The 19168-nt window shown below is 55.5% G+C and overlaps 1 protein-coding gene across 1 annotated transcript in view; it reads right to left on the bottom strand.

Annotated features, from left to right (window-relative positions):
* The window catches only part of TG (thyroglobulin), a 168698-nt gene that overhangs the window by 122472 nt on the left and 27058 nt on the right, over positions 1-19168 (bottom strand). The window contains exons 17-26 of the mRNA XM_014544980.1: positions 19080-19162; positions 17675-17829; positions 16650-16806; positions 15087-15308; positions 12084-12233; positions 9619-9789; positions 6486-6602; positions 5567-5682; positions 3861-3969; positions 867-1058 (exon numbers count right to left, since the gene is read on the bottom strand). Of these exons, the coding sequence (XP_014400466.1) occupies positions 867-1058; positions 3861-3969; positions 5567-5682; positions 6486-6602; positions 9619-9789; positions 12084-12233; positions 15087-15308; positions 16650-16806; positions 17675-17829; positions 19080-19162 (1472 nt within the window). The remainder of the gene's footprint in view (positions 1-866; positions 1059-3860; positions 3970-5566; positions 5683-6485; positions 6603-9618; positions 9790-12083; positions 12234-15086; positions 15309-16649; positions 16807-17674; positions 17830-19079; positions 19163-19168) is intronic.

A 19168-nucleotide genomic window follows, 5' to 3' on the forward strand; every position in this document is an offset into this window, starting at 1 on the left:
CCCAGCTTGGAATGCAGTGTCTCTAAATATGTGCCCATAAAGACATGCTATATACATGTGTGTGGTCATGTGCACATGTGTGCATCTACCTATTTATCTTGTGTCTGTTATCATCTATCATCTATTTGTCTATGTATCTATCAATCTATGTATCAATCTATCATCTATCTATCATCTATCATTTATCTATTTATCTTTTGCTTATCTAAATACTAACATGAATGCACATCATATAACCACAGAGCATTGCACCTAAAGGAACTTTAGGGTTGCACTTACTCCGAGCCAGATTCCTGCCCTGCCACTTCAGCAAACATTCTCCTTTGAGCCACTACTGGTCGCTGGGAGCTAAACTCAGCATTCCCAGTCCCCTCCCAGGGGTCGAGGATATAAGGCTATCTCATCGTGTCAACGTTTTAATCCACCAAAGACATGCACATGCGAGCTTGGATGCAAAAACAAGAGACGAGCTCACATTTCAGGAGGAGAAAGCCTGAGTAGGGCTGAGAGCTGTACAGACTGATTTTGAGGGAGCACAGGGGTTGGGGTGAGAGAGCAATGAGGAGATTGGCACAACTGGCAAAAACAAAACAAAACGAATACAGTCCGATGATGGACAGCAGAGGTGAGGATGGAATTAGTCTCCTTGCCAAATACAGTAAGAAAGCAGGAGCAAGAAGTGGGAGTGACAAAGGAGGGAAGGGCGGTTGGCGAGGAATTCAATACGACTACCAGGTTCTCGGCTCTTCCTGGAGACGGGATGGATGCAGAAGCAGCCGTTTAGGGTGAATACCATCCCTCCCTGTGGAGACTGTTGACCCCACACACTCCCGTCCTCTGGAGACCACGGTGGTCGTCGGTATTACCTCCTTGGACCTGCGTGAGGATGAAGCCATCGCAGCACGCGTCCCGGTCACACGCGCGGAGGCAGAAGAGGTGCGCCTCCGTCAGACTGGCCCCCGGGCCCGCGAACACAGAGGGGCTGTACATCCCCGAGAGCGCGTTTTGGAAACCGGTTCGTTCAAAGCTTTTCCGACTTCTCGTGCTGAATTCTTGGCCTGGAGAAAAGGCGGAACATTTTTTTTTTTAAATGTTTAAAACAACGCAGAGTTGACCAGGGTTCACTGGCCGATAGTGGCAGCATGTGGTCCGTGATGCGATCCTCTCTGTGCCATGAAAGGTCGTATGTGCCTGTGCAGGGAGGTGCGCCGTGGAGTCCACAGACCAGGACAAACACCATGACACCTTTCGGGTCTAATGGCAGCGTGTGGAGAGCTGACGTTTGCTATTGTTTTTTGTTTGTTTGTTGTTATTGTTAATCCTCACCTGAGGATATTTTTCCATTGATTCTTAGAGAATGGAAGGGAGTGGGAGAGACAGAGAGAGAGAAACATCAATGTGAGAGAGACACATCGATTGGTTGTCTCCCACATGTGCCCCAACCAGGGATGGAGATAGAGCCTGCAACTGAGGTACATGCTGTTGACCAAAATGGACCCCAGGACCCTTCGGTCTACGGGCTGATGCTCTATCCACTGAGCCAAGTTGGCTAGGCCTGCTATTATTTCTTAAAATATATTTTTATTATTGATTTCAGAGAGAAAGGAAGAGGGAAAGATAGAAACATCAATTATGAGGGAGAATCATTCATCAGCTGCCTCTTGCGTGCCCCACACTGGGGATCGAGTCCGCAACCAGGGCATGTGCCCTTGACCAAAATGGAACCTGGGACCCTTCAGTCCCCAGGCCAACGCTCTATCCACTGAGCCAAACCAGCTAAGGCATCTGGATCAATCTCTTTATCCATCAGCCATTCCGTCTGTGTTGTTTACAGCTGCACCCACAGTGCCTGCCAAGTGGGTATCCTGCTGTGGGTGCTCAGTGAGTCCTCCTGGGATGCTCCAGTGCAGAGGGGACCCCGCGATGGTCCCATCCCAGACAATGGAGCAGGTGTGGGTGGCCTTTAAGAGATGGGGAGATCATGCCCTGAGGTCCCAGGTTCCACTGGATGCTTCCTCTTTCTTGACCTCAACCGTGAATGGGGGGCTTGGGCCATACAGTCTCAAGGGAACCTTTGAGCACCGTCTTCTGATTCTGAAAAACCCCACAGCCTCTCCTCCAGGCTCAAGGCTGCAGACGTAAGGTGGGTGTAGACAGAGGGTGGTTCCGAACCACCGAACCACCGTCAGGTTGTCCCATCTTCCAGGTCACACACGCTCAGGCGTGCGAGTGGGTGTGCTTGTCTGCCTCGTCGGTGCCACAGACTGCAGAGACGCTCCAAAATGCGTGCTCTCCCTTGGCTGGGACAGTCCCTTCCCCTTTTACAGAAGGTGGAGGTACAAGGCCCTTCCTGACCAGAGCAGGGCTCTGCAGCCAGGCCCCGGTTACCCGCCCCGCCCCCTCCCACTACCCCGCCACCCGGCAGGGCTGGCTGTCTGCATTTGCTGCTTAAAAATAAAAATGTCTTAAAAAGTCAAACAAGACAAAAAAAAAGGAGTCTGCCCTTGATTGGTTTGGCAGCAAGGAAACGCCACAATTTCCCTTGCAATTTCCCCCAAAGTCTAAACTTTCAGGAGAGGAGGAAGAGAAAAAATATAGCCAACACTTAACAAGAAATAGAACTGGATTTTTAAAAACTGTATACAAGGCCACGGAATAGTTTTAAATTGACTTTTTGGGAGGGGCTACTTGTTGTATTTGTTTATTTTCTTTTTAGCAAATAACCTCCCTGCTTTGCTATTTTTAAGATGAACAGTGAATATAATTGGGATAAACACTGGACAGAAAGTCCGGTAACCCTGGCGGTGGATCAGAGAAGCCCGAGCTCTCGGGGCGCCAGGCCCCCAGGGAGCCTCATCGAGCAGGACGGAGGCAGCGGTGGGAGAAGGACTGGAGACAGGAGACACCGACGCTGTCCCTGCTGAGGACCGAGGTCAGACGAGGCTCTGGGCCCGGGCATGGCCCCGTCCCCACATGCTGCAGTGCAAGCTGTCTGCAGCCCAGGTCTGAAGCTGGGAGCCAGGCCACCTGCCCTGCGTTACGGACCTATGAGTATAGCACGCCTGCCACTCTTCATCCCACCCGTCCTTGCTCAGGTCGCCGTAGCTGTCTTCTGGTCCCCAGCCAGTGGGAGGATGACATCCCAGGAGGGCAGAGATGAAAGGGACGAGAGTGGGGGGGGAGTGATGGGGGGGTGAGTGAAGCTCCGTGGGTGGGAAGGCCCAGGACAGGCAGCTGCAGGAGCCCGCAGCCCAGGCGCCTCCACATCACAGGCAGCCTCGGGGGCTGGGTGGGGCACACAGTCTGGACTCCGTGGGTTCTGCCCACAGCCTTTGCGTCTGCTCTGTGCTTCAGTTTCTCGCCTGGGGAATGACCCTCCCAGGCCCCACAGGCCTTTGCTGAGGACCAGACATGAGGGTGGGAATGAAAACGACATGTCTCCCGAGCCTGTTTGGCTTAGTGGGTAGAGTGTCCGTCTGTAGACTGAAGGGTCCTGGGTTCGATTCCGGTCAAGGGCACATAGCTCGGTTGCAGGCTCCCGGCCCTGGTCAGGGGCATGTGGGAGGCAACCAATCAATGTGTCTCTCTCACATTGGTGTTTCTCTCTGTCTCTTCCTCTCCCTTCCACTCTCTCTAAAAATCAATGGAGAAAATGCCCTCAGGTGAGGGTGAGAAAGGAAATGGCATGGCAAGTCCTCAGCAGGTGCCTGTCTGAGATGCTCAGCTATGACACGTCTGCCCGAGAAGCAAAGGAGCGAGGGAGGGAAGTGGGGCTCCTGAACGGAGTGTGGGGGCAGTCTGGCCCCCCCAAACGCGCCTGCTGGAAAGCAGTCTGGGGCCACCCGTCCGGCCACACTCACCCTTCTTCAGATACACAGCCACGGAACCCTGGTCCCTGGGCGGCACCTTCACCTGGCACCTGAGACTTCCAAAGCCAGTGGCCTTCTCGTTCCCCACCCCGCCTTGACCCTGGAGATGAAAGAGGCTGTATTATCGTCCCGTGACAGCCAGTCCACAGACAGGTATCAGAGCCTAACCACAGCGAGGCACCCACCGGGCTACATTTCCATGTTCTTCGTTCTATCCTCCCAGTCTATTGACGCACACAGACAGGTGAGCAGTCAGCTGCACCCCCAGTACCAGCTACAGACACATGTCATTCCAGGGGAGTCCCAGGGGAGAGACAGGTGGTTCTGTTGAGACTGGGGAGCTGTAAAGAGCTAACACTCAGGGGGGGCCCCTCCATGTGCCTCCAGCTGTCACTCATGGACGCACACTCCCATGGGAGCAAGAGGCAGGGACACAGGGCAGGCGATGGCCCACTGCAGGTGACGTGGCAGAACTGCTAACCAATGTCCTCAACCAATGCAAGGTAAAGCGTGGACATCCACAGGATGGGCTGGTGTGTGCCATTAAAGGAACAAGGTTGCCTGGCCAGGGAGGCTCAATGGTTCAGCATCGACCTATGAACCAGGAGGTCACAGTTTGATTCCAGTCCCCAGTGGGAGGTGTGCAGGAGGCAGCCGATCAATGATTCTCTCTCATCATTGATGTTTCTACTCTCTCTCCCTCTTTCCCCCTATTTCTTCCTCTCAGAAATCAATAAAAATAGATTTATTTAAAAAAGAACAAGGTTAGCCCTAACCGGTTTGGCTCTGTGGATAGAGGTCAGCCTATGGACTGAAGGGTCCCAGGTTCAATTCTGGTCAAGGGCATGTACCTTGGTTGTGGGCACATCCCCAGTGGGGGGTGTGCAGGAGGCCGCTGATCGATGTTTCTCTCTCATTGATGTTTCTAACTCTCTATCTCTCTCCCTTCCTCTCTGTAAAAAACCAATAAAATTTTTAAAAATTTAAAAAAGGATCAAGGTTAATTATTAAAGTACAGGGGAGAAAAATATGTATTATAAAATGTTAGGATGTAAACAAACAAAGATGCTTATAAACACAGAAACTTTTTGGCCAGGTCCACAGGAGCTGGAGAGGGGAATGCGGTCTGCCTGTGTGAGGAGGCAGGAGTGGTTAGGAGACAGAGAGGGGCTTCCCTGCACACCCCTCTGCCCTCGCCCATGGTAACAACGGCATTGCCAACACTCCACCAGCTCTCGCCTACAGAAACAGCCGTTTCACGGGGTCTAGCTAAGATTTAGCTTTCCTCTTTGTAAGCCACAGTCACGCTTTACTTTCCCAATGGAAAGGAATGGCAGGGTCCAGGACTCCGAGGGACAGAGGGCTCTGGACAAGGGCCAGGGGCATGCCTTGCCCAGTCTGCCCAGTGAGTAGGCTGGTGGGGAACAGGAGGGGGCTTGGCACCGACATTCTCTTCTGCCTCTTGGGTCAGGACACGATGCTGCTCAGAGGAACGCCCTTTGTGGCAGCTCCATCAGAAGCAGGTCTATGCCGCCTCCATTTCCCAACGTCTCATCACTCTGAAGAGACGGAGGAACAAGGGATCGGCCGTGGACACTGTCATCCCATCACCTAACCAGCCCAGTATGGATTCCACCAGGTGTGACTGACGACGGACGGACAAGAGGCTGAGAGGCCACGTGGCGGCCGGGACTCACCTGACCAGAAGCTGTGCAGGCGATGCTGTCACTTGTCCAAACATAGAAGTCACAGGAGACGTCTGACCCCACCGTGGACACTGTGAGGAAGCTGCAGGCCGGATCCACGGCACAGCCTGCAAGCACCACGGGTGTCAGCGCATGTCCCTCCCAGGTACTGCTGAAGGCAGACGGACACCCTGCCCCCAGCACACCCAAACACACACACACACACACACACACACACACTCACACACTCACACTCACACTCACACGCACCTGCAGCATCGGACAACAATGACTGTTCACGGATGCTGGCAGGATTATGAAATAATCCTTATACAGACCCATGCCCAATAAATAAATGGTAGCTGTTATTACCCCTCTCTGGCCTCGCTGTTAAAATAGACAAATGTGGCAAAGCCAGCGTGGCTCAGTGGTTGAGTGTCAATCTATGAACCAGGAGGTCACGGTTCGATTCCCGGGCAGGGCACGTGCCCGGGTTATGGGCTTAATGCCCAGTGTGGGGTATGTGGGAGGCAGCCAATCAATGATGTTCCTCTCTCATCAATGTTTCTATCTCTCTGGCCCTCTCCCTTCCTCTCTGAAATCAATAAAATTATATTTTCAAAATAAATAAAATAAAATAGACGAATGTGTCACCCAACCTGGACACATAGTTCTATAAGGAGCTAGTGCCCTTCATTCCTGCCCCCTAACCTTTGGCGTCCCACTGTGCTTGGCACATAGTAGATGCCCTATGCACTCTTCAGGGAAATGATGAGCTAAATGCACCTTGGGGGGATCAACGGACTCCAAAGTGTTTGGGCTTAGTGTATGTTTTCACGCTCGTTTTAGCGGTTCTGTTTGGTTTGTCTTGCGAGATCGGCAGAGCAGGTTTGCACACCATTCTCCAGGTGCCCATGTGCCCACCCCTCACCTGCCAGGCACTGCGCCAGGGGGAACTCAGAGCCAGGAACTTGGGACCTGACTCCCGAGGCAACCTCGGTGTCGAAGACCACCTTCGATTCCGGAACCTTCTCAAATTTCTGCATCACTGAAAGGAAATTCGAAATGTATGAAATCGGACTCTGAAGGGTAGAAGCCAAAAGAGCGCTGGGTCAGCGGTCACCTTCCTCCCCGGCCCGGGGCCACGCGCAGGCCCCAAGGAGAGGGTGCCCTCTGAGGTGGCCCCAGCACGCTGCCTCCCCCGTAACACTGACAGCTCCAACTTAGGTCTCATTTCCCACCGCATTGCCAGGAAGCAAGAAGGAAAGTTAGAGAATGTAGTTGATGTTCGTCCTTACAACTCAGTTTTTTCTCATTGACAGAGTGTCTCTCAGCGGTATTCCCTGCCTTTCCCTTTGAGGCTAATCTTATAATTCCTGGGCTGGACATTTTCTTTCCGTAACACAACTTCACTTCTTCCCGGAGAGAGGCAGGTGGTTTTTGAAAGACGATGGGCACATGTGCCCATGGGCTCATGTCAATCTGAAAGCGTGGCACGTGGCTCGGGCCTTCTCGACCGTGTTTGTTTAAAGGCGCATCACACCTGCGTTTCTAGCTGCCGCCACACACCTGGGCTCGGGTCTGCGCTCCAGGGACCCGACGAAGGAGGAGAAGGCTACGAGCCTCAGAGCTCAGTCCTCACCAAGTGAAAAATCATGCGGTGACTCGCCAGGAGCGAGCCTCACTCTACAACAGTTTCCCAAGAAAACCAGGCCTGCAGTGCAGGCGGTGGACGTGGGGCGGGCGGAGAGCGGCGAGCACCTGCTTGGGAAGTGATACCACTAGACTCCATGCCTTTTGCTTCTTCAAGAGGACAAGAGCCTCACAAATGAGACTGCGGTTTCCCTTCCAAAGAGAAAGCTCCCCTGAAGGCAAGTGAAGGGGAAAGTGGGGAAGGCATGCGGATATCCCAGCGGGGCAGCTCCTGAACACGGAAACCCCCTGCAGATCGGAGGGGACACCTAAGCTCCGAGCTCTGCCTGCTGAACCAGGACGCGACCAGGGGATCAGCCTGGAGGCTCATCCTAAGCCGGGAGGCGGCATTGAACTTGGCGAAGCTAAGCTGCTCTTGATCGCGGCTGCCAGGCCACTTACCAAGCTGCCCTTTCTGCCCCCGAGGAACACAGGGCAGAACAAACAAGAGGCATTTTACAAAGTGCATGTTGCGATCTGCGGACAGGGAGGCAAAGAGGGCTGCGGGTCAGATGCAAGCCCTGAGGTGAGGGTCCCCGAGTGGCCAGGGCCCTGTGGCCAGGAACCCCAGGGCCCGAGTGTGCAGGACGGCAAGGACCCGCCCCCCTGATCACTTAAGCCTCCCAGGCTCATGGAAAACAATGACTTTCCTTGGATTCGCCATGTAGCCTCAGGGCCACTGCGCACAGCTCCTGGGACTGGGGGGAGGAGGGGGTGTTGCTGGAGAAGGAATGATTGTTCTGAGCCTTAGAAAATGAGATTTTCGTGCTTGAGTTTTCCCAGGTGTTTTTTGCTATCAGCTGCAGCAACTTTGCTGGAGAGCTGGCTGGCTATGTGTGCAAGCGTGCGTGCCTGCATGTGCTGTGTGTGTGCGTGTGCATATGTGGGAGTGTTTAATATGGAGGCAGAGCAATCAGGTAGAAGCAGACTGTGTAACGGAAAGAATGGGTTTGAGAGTGAGACACACACCAGTTCAATGTGCTGAAGAGACATCACTGAAATACTCTTTGCCTCACTTTCTTCAACTAAATGACTGGGGGCACCATGTCAACCCTTTGCCCAACCCCCAGGAAGTTTCCACGTGATGGCCTAGGTCTGTGGTCAGCAAACCGCGGCTCACGAGCCACATGCGGCTCTTTGGCCCCTTCAGTGTGGCTCTTCCACAAAATACCACGTGTGGGCGTGCACGTATAGTGCGATTGAAACTTCGTGGCCCATGCGCAGAAGTCGGTTTTTGGCCTGGGCGAGTCTAGTTTGAAGAAGTGGCGTTAGAAGAAGTGGGGGGTGTCGGTTGGTCTCACACTGAAGGGGCCAAAGAGCCGCATGTGGCTCGCGAGCCGCAATTTGCTGAGCCGCAGTTTGCCGACCACTGGCCTAGGTCATACCTGCACGGGAGCTGGCACACAGTGAGCGCACGGATGTCCTCCCTCTCCTTGCACAGAAACCTACGTGACTGGTGGCCAAGGCTTTCGCCCAGGTGTGCAAAGAGAAGCCATGGCCTCAAGCAGCAGAAGGGCCCCCCAGAAAGGTGGGGCTCAGGGTGAAGACAGAGGGGGGCAGGATGAAGGGACCTTGCAGGCTGTCTCACCTGCTCCCTGGGTAACAGATGAGGAAATAAGGCAACTAGCACGGAGCCTGCTCATCATCCTGAGAGATTGATTACCTGTGTTAGGCACGGCATTACTAACACACCCAACTCACCCACATGGTAGCCTTACCATCGCTAACTCACCCAACTTGCCCACACAGTAGCCTTACCACACCCATTTTACAGATGAGAAAACTGTTGAAGGCCAGTTTCAACAGTTTATCTCATGGAGGACCTGTGCCTGGCCCAGGGGACTGCTCGAGGAATGTTTGCATCTTTAAAGGATGGCGTGACCTTCAAAGTGTCTCAGGAGGCAGGCAGGAGGCCACTCTGGGGACTGAGGATCAGAGACATTGAGCAACTTGCCCTGGGTCACCCAGCAAGGAAATTATGGAACCAGGCCTGGCCCTCAAGTCTTCTCCATAGCATCCCATGGAGGGAGAAATGCTGACCAGCTTTTTGGAGGCGAGCTGCCCACAAAAAAACAAAGGAAACCTCCGCAGATGAATGCTTACAATTCATTTCTCATGCAGTCACAGGCATGTAGGGGTGAGGTTTCCTGGTGTCTAAAACTTACTTTCCAATGATTAAAGATAAAAGAGAACAAAAGAAGGTTGGATCTAAGTGCAGGGCATTTGTTCATCTCACTACTGTTCTTTCAGCTTTGACATCGATTAAAAATTCCGTCGGTAAACAGTTGGAGACAAATGCATGTCTCTCCCTTCTAGAAAGCCCTGGAGAGCTCCCCCTCCCCAGCAACACGCTGTTTAAGGGCTGCACATACTCAGACACTGGGAGTCCGTGAGCGGGGCCTCCGTTTCGGACCACAGCAGCCTCTGCCCCTCGTCGTCCACACAGAAGGCCTTCCCACTGTCCCTGGCCCTCTGGCTGGCGCGGTACCGGCCGTCCTGGTCACACTGCAGGCCGGCCTCGTTCCTCTGACAGTCGGTGACGCCTGCAACCGAGAGATGGACACAACGCTGAACGGTCGATGGCGTGCCTCTGGGGTCCCCTCCCCCCAGATCCCAGGCTCCCAATCATTGATCAGACAGCCAAGTCACACATCTGAGCCACACACCCTCTAGCTCAAGCATGTCAAACTTCCGGCCGACGGGCCGCATACCTTGTTTAAATAAACGAGGCATGCGGCCGCCCGGCCAGCCGCGAGTTTGACATGCTTGCCTAGCTCATAACTCCTCAGTGACTCCGCCCTGACCCAAACATGATGTCCAGGCTCTCTGCTGGGCCACTAGACCCCTGAGGCCTGGCCCCACCCCTCTGGTTCTGCACAGGGGCCCTGAGCTTCCTCGATCGCTGCATTCATCGCCGGGCGTGCACGCACCACCTTCAGTCGTACCATTTGCTCAAACCCAGGCCTTGCTCTGCGGGTTCTTCTTCTGGTGCTCAGCTCTCCCCAGTCTTCAGTGAGTCCACTCCTCACAGCTCATCAGCTTTCAAGTCAATCCTTACCCCCCGCCCAGGGGCAGCCTCCTAGCCCTGACATCCCTCCTATCAAAGCCCATCCTCACAGCATGGAGCACGGTCATTCCTCCCATTGGTCCATGTGAATGAATGGTTGCTCCCATTGGTCCATGTGAATGAATGGTTGCTCCCATTGGTCCATGTGAATGAGTGGTTGACCACTGTCTGCCTCCCACTTGGTAGAAGCTCCAAGAGGGCAGGGACCTGACCTGGTTTTGCTCCCTGTTGCATCCCAGCGTCTCCCGCACTGTGACATTGTGATTTCTAATTTAAAAATAGGTATATGCCTACCCTGGCCAATGTTCCTCAGGGGTCAGAGCATCAGCCGGCACACCCAGGGGTCTCAGGTTCGATTCTCGGTCAAGGGCACGTACCTGGGTTCCAGGTTGGATCCCCACCCCTGGTCTGTGTGTGTGCAGGAGGCAACCAATTGAGGTGTCTCTCTCATGTCCATGTTTCTCTCTCTCTCTCTCTCTCTCTCTCCCCACATCCCTCCCTCCTACCCCTGCTATTTTAGTAGCACCCCCTCATTAACAAGGGCCAGTACATGACGCTGACCCCCTTGTAAGAGAGCGTCCCTCCAGCGGTGTGTCAGCACGGGAGGTCGCCCTCAACCACAGCGAATGCATCAACGTGGAATGTCAGCGCCCCGGCCGAGGAATCCCTCCTGCCTCCTGGAACTCCCACTGCTCTTCTGCTCAAGGAAAATGCCTTGATCAGAGGAGGTGACTTGATCTCTTTCGGTTAATTACTTTCAAAATGTATCACTAGATTTTTTATTTTGATTATTTCAGAGAGAAAAGGAGGAAATAAGGCAACTAGCACTTCTGGCGAGAGAGAAAGAAAGAAACATCAATGATGAGGGAGAATCATGGATCGGCTGCCTCCTGTACACCCCACACTGGGGATAGAGCCCACAACCCAGGCATGTGCCCTGACCAGGAATCGAACCCTGACCTCCTGGGTCATAGGTTGATGCTCCACTGCTGAGCCACGCTGGCCAGGCACACTATTCAGATTTTAAGCAATAATGGTTTGCCTCTCGTTCACACAATTTCAGGCTATGAGTCCTCGCCAGGGGAAACCCAGCGACGCCCACGTGACTGTTAAGTGGGCCACATGAAATCACGTGACCTACGGGAAGGCCATGGGTACACAGTGTCCTGACCTACGTACAAGGGAAAGGGCACGACCACACAGTGGCAATGCCTGCAGGTGGAAAGCATCTTCCGCCTGCCAATCTGATAAGGCCGACAGGAACATCAGAAGTTTCTGAATCAGTACCGAGATCAAAGGCCAGACTTTGGCTAAAGGACTTCTCTGAGTCTTAACCTTCCGATCGGTAAAAATTAGGCTTATAATGTTGACCTAGAAGGGGAACTGGGAGGATTAAATGAGACAGCACAGGCAAGATGCCTGGCCTAGGTCGTGATGGGGTGCGACTATTCAAAGATGGTGGCCTCTTTGATTATTGCATTGCATACCCAAGGGTTGTCAAGGGTGGGCAGTTTTGTCCCCATAAGATGCTCCTGGCAATGTCTGGTGACGTGTCTGGTTGTCACAATTTGGTGGGGCGGGGGGTGTGCTGCTGTCATCTAATGGGTAAGGGCCAGTGAGCTGCGACATAAACCTGCTGCCACACATGGGACAGCCCCCAGCACGAAGAAGTATCAGCCTCAAATGGCCACAGCGCCAAGGCCGAGACACCCGCTGTGTCCCCACCGCCCCGCAGGCTTCTGTGTCAAAGCGAGACCCTTTAGAACTCACAGTGAGTCCGACTGAACGCGCCGGCGGAAATGGTGGTTCTGCCCACAGGACACGGGGTGCAGGTCAAGCTCCCGGCCTGTTCCTGGTAGAATCCAGCGGGACAGGGAACACACTGCTCGTCCTGGGAGTAGCTTCCTTCGGGACACTTCACTGGAAAGAGACACAGGGACGTGGTGGTCAAGGTAAGACACTTGCGTCACAGTTACGACCTCATGGCACACAGGGTCTGCATGTGAAATCCCCGAGTCAGCGCAAGACATCACTCACGGAACAAATGTGCATTGAAGACCCGCCGTGTGCTGGGCTCTGAGAGCCCAGGATGAGCTGTGAGGAAGGTAGACAGTGCCTGCTCCCCGGGGGCGACAGGCTAGCAGATGAGAGTGTGTCCGACCAGAATCTCAGAGACTGGGAAGAAACGAAGCAGGGAGGAGGGGAGGCTAGCGAGCCGGGCCCCTCTGAGAGGTGACACTTGTGGCTTGAATGATGAGAAGTACCCCAGGCAGAGGTCAAGGACAAATTCTAGGCAAGTGCAAACATCCTGAGGCAGTGATGAGTGTGGATTATTCAAGAAGTGGAAAGAGAAAAGCCAAACAGCCCTAGCAGGTTTGGCTCAGTGGACAGAGCGTTGACTTGCGGAATAAAGGGTCCCAGGTTTGATTCCGGTCAAGGGCATGTACCTCAGTTGCAGGCTCCTCCCCGGCCCGGCCCTGGTCAGGCACATGCAGGAGGCAACCAATCGATGTTTCTCTCATATCGATATTTCTCTCTGTCTTTCCCTCTCTCTTCTACTCTCTCTAAAAATCAATGGAATATCCTTGGGTGAGGAGAGAGAGAGAGAGAGAGAGAGAGCAAACAATGCAAAGGCAGCTACTGAGATCAAGCTTAATGATGAAGGGAAGAGGTGATACTGGAGAACCACCTGAAAGATGAGTTCCAACCATCGGTCGCCAATATCGATATGTCTTTTCCTCTCTCTTCTACTCTCTCTAAAAATCAATGGAATATCCTTGGGTGAGGAGAGAGAGAGAGAGAGAGAGAGAGCAAACAATGCAAAGGCAGCTACTGAGATCAAGCTTAATGATGAAGGGAAGAGGTGATACTGGAGAACCACCTGAAAGATGAGTTCCAACCATCGGTCGCCATGGCAACAGTTCCCAACGTTAAGGACAGGCTGGACATGCACAGTGTAGGGGCACAAGCTTTGGGGTCGGCAGATGGGGTCAAGTTCCTCTCCCCACGATACTTGCATGACTTTGGACTTGAGCCCCATTCTCTGCAAACCAAAGCCTTTCCTGCACCCAAGACTACCAACTTCCTTTGACCAAGTAGCAAGCGCGGACGTGCGTGCGGGACATGCTGGAGTGAAGCCAGCGTTGCCCTAGCAGCTCCCATCTCTGGTACATGCTCACCACCGGCGTTTCTGAGTCAATCAGAAACCCAGACGCCTCCTGGGAACTGAAGGGTGCGCTTTCCGGGCGGCCCCGAGCCAGCCAGGGCCTCGCTCGAGAACGGGGTTTCGGTACTCCTATGAGTCAGCCTGTTGATCATCTCTAGTATTTTAACCCCGGAGCTGGGACTGTTTTTTTCCAGTGGTCTCCAAAGTCATGGCTAAAGGAAAACAAAAACTTCCCACCAGCCCAAGCTGCCCGCCCCAAATCTTAGATTGATGACTGACGGGGTGGGGGATGGGGCCACATGGAGGCCGCAGGAAGGGCAGCGCCACAGCCCTGGGCTGGAGGGCAGGAGTGCTCAGTAAGTGGCGCATCTGGACTGTGCTCGGGGCAAGCACGTGTCTTTCTCTCCATCGCTGACGGCCACAGTCTCATCTGCCCAGAGGAACCCTGTGTCAGTCACGCCGGAAGGTGACCCAGGCACTACCCAGTGTTTCATGTAAAGAGGGAGAAACAGGCCCAGAGAGGAGGGCTGACTGGCCCAAGGTCACCCAGGGGTCAGAAGCATGGCTTGCCAGTGTGTCGGTCAGAATGAGACCGTGCCCAGGGGATCGCAATCCTCCCCTGGCAGGTGTGTCCTCTCCAAGACCCTTGAGTCCGTGGCACCAACGCGGATTCATCCTTCAGGTAACTCCCTGCTCCTCTGACTATACCTTGGCCACCTCTTCATATAGGTCTATCTGCAGCCGGAAAATCACCCCCCGCCCCATGGCCTCCACCCCTCCCCCATGAAATGAGACCAGATGGCCTCGTTGAGTTTGCACGTTTCCCAAGCTTTTGGTCATGCCCACGAGGTCCCATAGTCTCACCACAATGGCGGCCAGTATCTGTGAGGAGGCAGAATGGGCCTTCACCCTTAGCCGGCTCACCCAACGCCAGGCCTACCCCTGCCACTTTCCAACTTAAAATTCGTTCATGGTCTAAGCCCCTTGCTGGGCCCTAAGGCCTCTCCCTTTCTCTCGCTGCCTATCTCCCCAGCCCCGTGTCCCGAGTTCCCCACACACCTCATCCTCCAGCCACATAGGCCGTGCGCACTGTCCCCACTGTCCCCACAAAGCCACCCCTCTTCACACGCCCCCTGCTCTTGCACTACCCCAGCGTCCAAGGGGAAGGGGTGACTTCCATCCTCAGTGTTCTTCCTCTGTCCTGTCATCTGAGCCTCTAGGGTGATGACTCTGCCCACGCACAGTTGGGGATTGAAAGACTTTTGAATAAAGAAAGATTCACCCGGCCGGCGTGGCTCAGTGGTTGAATGTCGACCTACAAACCAGGAGGTCACAGTTCGATTCCTGGTCAGGGTACATGCCTGGGTTGTGGGCTCAATCCCCAGTGTGGGGTGTGTAGAAGGCAGCTGATCAATGATTCTCTCTCATCATTGATGTTTCTACCTCTTTCTCCCTCTCCTTTCCTCTCTGAAATCAATAAAAATATTTTTTAAAAAATAAAGAAATGAAAGATTCTGCGCTCTGTACGTGCACTCTCCCCGAGCTCGGGGGCCTTTCCGCAGCCTCACACAGCTCAGTAGCAGCAGTGCAGGGAGTGGTGGACCTACCGCACCCCAGTGGGTCCTGACTGGCGTCGCTGGGGGCCGAGACTGGGTGGAATCCTTCCAGGCACCCATAGCGGGTCCTGGGCGAGGTGCCCACGCTGTCCCCGTGGAGGAAGCGGAGGGACGTGTCTGCTGGGAACGTCTTGGCATCCAGATGCAGCCGGAACTCGCCGCTTCGGATCAGATCCGCGAAGCGCCCCGCGAGGCCCTTGCCCAAGGCTTCCTCTGTAAGACACGGGGTGGGGCGGGAGTCACCTCACGGTTCTCAGCCAGGCCCGGGGAGGGTGCAGGGGCAGAGCCACCAGGCACCCACGCCGAGAGGAGGCCCAGGCACTGTCCAGTGTTTCACGGTGAAGCGGGAGAGACAGGCCCAGAGAGGGGGACTGACTGGCCCAAGGTCACACAGGGGTCAGAAGCCCAGTGAGCCCTCCAGCCCAGGTCTGTGGCGCTGCCCTTCCTGTGGCGTCCATGTGACCCCTCCTCCCTGCCACGCTGGGACAGGACATCATGATTTCGGTCACCGGTCTAAGGTGCACTGTCTGGATAAGCACCGTTTGGCAAGCCACCACCTCTGAGCCTCAGTTTCCGCATCTGCAATATGGACGCGCCTCTCTCGCAGGTGGTGAGGATTCAGAAAATATGCAATGGGGCCATGGCAGCAAAGGCAGAGCCTGCAGGAGGCAATGAGCCCCCCGCCCCCATGCACACCGAGACGCCCCTCTGGGTGACAGGAGTGCTTCCTGGAGGGAGAGGAGCCCCCATCTGGAGCCGGGTGGACCTCAGCACACAAGGAGCACTTGCTTCCAACAGGCTGCGCAAAGCCAGCCGCGGCCGGAACCCTCAGTCGTCACACTGACGCTAGGAATGATCATCCCCACCTTTTCCAGCTCCCAACACAGCCCCATTATCCAGGCTCTTCCAGAGGGAGACAAAGGGGACCCTGAATTCATGATGCTGGGGATCATTGCCATGAGGACGGCAGAATGGCAGAGATGCCGCCTCCCTTCTGGTTATACCCTGGCCACCTTTTCCAGAAGTTTCCTCTCATAGGACAGCGGTCATGTCCAGCCAGTCCGGACCCTCGGGCTATCACACCATCCCCTCTGCTTCTCCTCGCTTTCCACCCCCACGATCCATCCTCATGTCCCTGCCTGTTCTAGAAGCTCAGTGACGGGTCTACATAGTGTGAGTGGTCTGAGATGTCTCACAATTTGGAGAGGACAGAACGCGAATTATAAACCAACAGAGGCTCCCTCTCCCACCTTCTCACCCTTTTTCACACCTATATCCCCTCTCTCTGCCCAGAAAGTCCAGTGGAGAATTAGAAAATGCTCACAGAAACACAACCAGGTGATATTTTTGAACGCTAGTAAGCCATTGATCAGAAATGTATTGGTTTTTACACACTGTTTGATACTTAGCTCCTCCCGGGAGCCCGGCTGATCATTCTCACTAGAGACCCACAGGAAGGGATGACGGCTCCACCGGCTCCATTTGACAGATGAGGAAACCGAGACTCGGAGACTCTGCATAGCTCCTCCGAGGCAGCCAGGCAGGGAAACATACCGACGTCACGCAGATCGGGGAGAGAGGCCGGTGGGACGTCCTCGAGCCGCAACTTCCACGTGACATTCACTCCCAAACGCTCCTGGGTCAGACACTCCACCCGCACCGCGGAGTCGTCACAGGCAGGAACGGTAACAGGGGTCCCGACCGTCTGCACCTACGGGGACAGACGCCTTCAGTTCAAGAACACAGAGCAGGGAGCCAGCTTTTTTTTTTTTTAATACATTTTAACTGATTTCAGAGAGGAAGGGAGAGGGAGAGAGAGATAGAAACATCAATGATGAGAGAGAACCATTCATCGGCTGCCTCCTGCACACCCCCTACTGGGGACCGAGCCTGCAACCTGGGCCTGTGCCCTGACCGGGAATCAAACCACGATGCTCAACCACTGAGCTTCGTCGGCTGGGCGGGAGCCAGCTTGTGGAGCCCACAGCAGGCCCAGCCTGGCTTCTCCTCCCAACCTGAGCATCGGTGACTGCGGGGCAGGGTGGGTGGATGGATGGTGAGGGGCATGGTTGGTCCGGGTTCAACACCAGCTCACGTCACACTCTTTCTAAGGGTAAGAGCCCAAGAGCTTCCATCCCCCTTAGGGGATGTTAGTCCATCAAAGCTCGGGTGCCCGGAGGCGACAGGAGCTCGGGCACCTGCGCGCAGTTCTGTGGGGGCAGCCTGGGCTTTAGGACGCCATCGACATGACCTGCCACGCCACAGACTGGCACCACGCATGCACCCTGTGCCACGTCCCACACGATGCCCGGATGAAGGTGATGGTGGCTATGGGGGTTCACGCAGAGGTCATGGGTGAGGAACTGCTACGCGCCGGTCATTCATCCAGTGACGTGACAGGTTTGGATTCGCCTCTGCCGCTACCTATCTAGCCTTGGCCGACTTACTTTCTCAGCCTGAGCCTCGGTCTGCCCACGGGTAAAATTATCAGGTGTCACACTTCAGGTTCAGCGGAGGCTCTCAGACCCCAGGACCCCGAGCTCCGCCCCCGCCCCGCCACGGGGGAGGCAGGCACGCACCTGGACCTGGCAGAAGCCACGGGCTGTGAGCTCGTCCGAGACGAAGGCCTGGAAGGCCAGCAGCAGGCCCGCGTAGTCGGCGCTGCACATCTTGCCCGGCGGGAGCCGGAGCTGGAACTGGGCTCGGGTCTGCAGGGTCTGCCACAGCTGGGGCCCTGTGGGGACAGTCGGGTCAGCAGACGCAGCACACAGACCTGTGGGATCCCTTCCTGCCTTTGTTAGCTTTTCCTCTGCAAACACAACCCTCCTGCCTGTGGTCTGGAGCACGCCGGCACTGTCATCTGCACTGTCCTCCTCGGTCCACACACGTCCAGGCGCGACGGATCCCTCCGAAGCCAGAGCCCCTCCCAGCCAGCGGTCCTGCCCCGGCCTCTCCGCCCGGCTGCCCTGCGTCCTGGGCCCTAGGCAATCCTCTTGGCAAAGCCCCCGCGCCCCCCCCCAACCCCGGCACAACCTTGCATTCGAACGGGGCAACTCCATGTGGCTTTGCCGGTGGAGAGCAGACTCCGCAGCACAAAACGCATGCTCTCAGGTGGCTCAGTGCACACCCTGCACATCTGGACACAGCAGCCCTACGTCCCACGTCCGAGTCCAAGACCCACCCCTCCCTTCTGCCAAGTCCCTCGCTCCCAGCCCAGCCGGGTCTGGATTTCAGCTGGGGCCCTTTTGTCATAGTCAGGTGGGCAATCCACTTGTGTGTCAACATCACATTTTGAACTTTTTCTGGATAGCATTCTCTATCCCAGGATGCTTTGCAACAAACACTGTCCATTGACACTCGGCCAGCTCCCCAGAGCCTGTGGCAGTTCGAGGTTTGGGGTCTCTAGCCTAGACACCCCTTCCACAGCCCTAGGTGGACCCCGTGCCAGGCCCCAGCGTCCACCCCTGCCCTGCCTGGCTGAGTACCCACGCCAGCCTTTGCCAAGGCCGCTGCGGTCGGAGCCCGGTGCCGTCTCACAGATGGTGCACATGAAAGTGGGTCCAGTGTGCGGGCAGGACAGCAGCTGCGCCCATATTCAAACAGGGCACAGGCCCACAGCTCTGCCAGGCGTAGAGGGACCCGGGGGAGAGGCTGATGCGGAAGGTCCCACTCAAGGGCCGGACAAGCAGCTGAGAGCTTGTCCCACCATAGTAACTGACACAGCCATGGACCCCCACCTGCTGGACCCAGTCCCACCCCCAACACCTCCCCGCAGAGCCTGAAGTGAGGGCCCTGCTCCCGGGAGCAGACAGCTCCAGAGAAGCCGCAAAGGGGTCTGGGAAGCACATGGGCTCCTTCCAGAGATGCCCCATGGGCCCCTCTCCTGCTCCGGATCGGATGCCCCCCGGCTCACAGGGAAAGGCCGTGCGGGCAGGGAAAGTGTAAGGGGCAGGGTACAGGGCAGACATCCCCGCGGTCACTCACGCTGGCAGGCCCGGGGCTGGGGTGGCTGCGACAGCCAGCGTCTCCTCTCCAGGCTGCACTCCAGCGGCCGCAGGGGGAAGGCGCTCAGG

The sequence above is a fragment of the Myotis brandtii genome, unplaced genomic scaffold (assembly GCF_000412655.1).
Source record: "Myotis brandtii unplaced genomic scaffold, ASM41265v1 scaffold390, whole genome shotgun sequence".
Taxonomy (NCBI): Eukaryota; Metazoa; Chordata; class Mammalia; order Chiroptera; family Vespertilionidae; genus Myotis; species Myotis brandtii.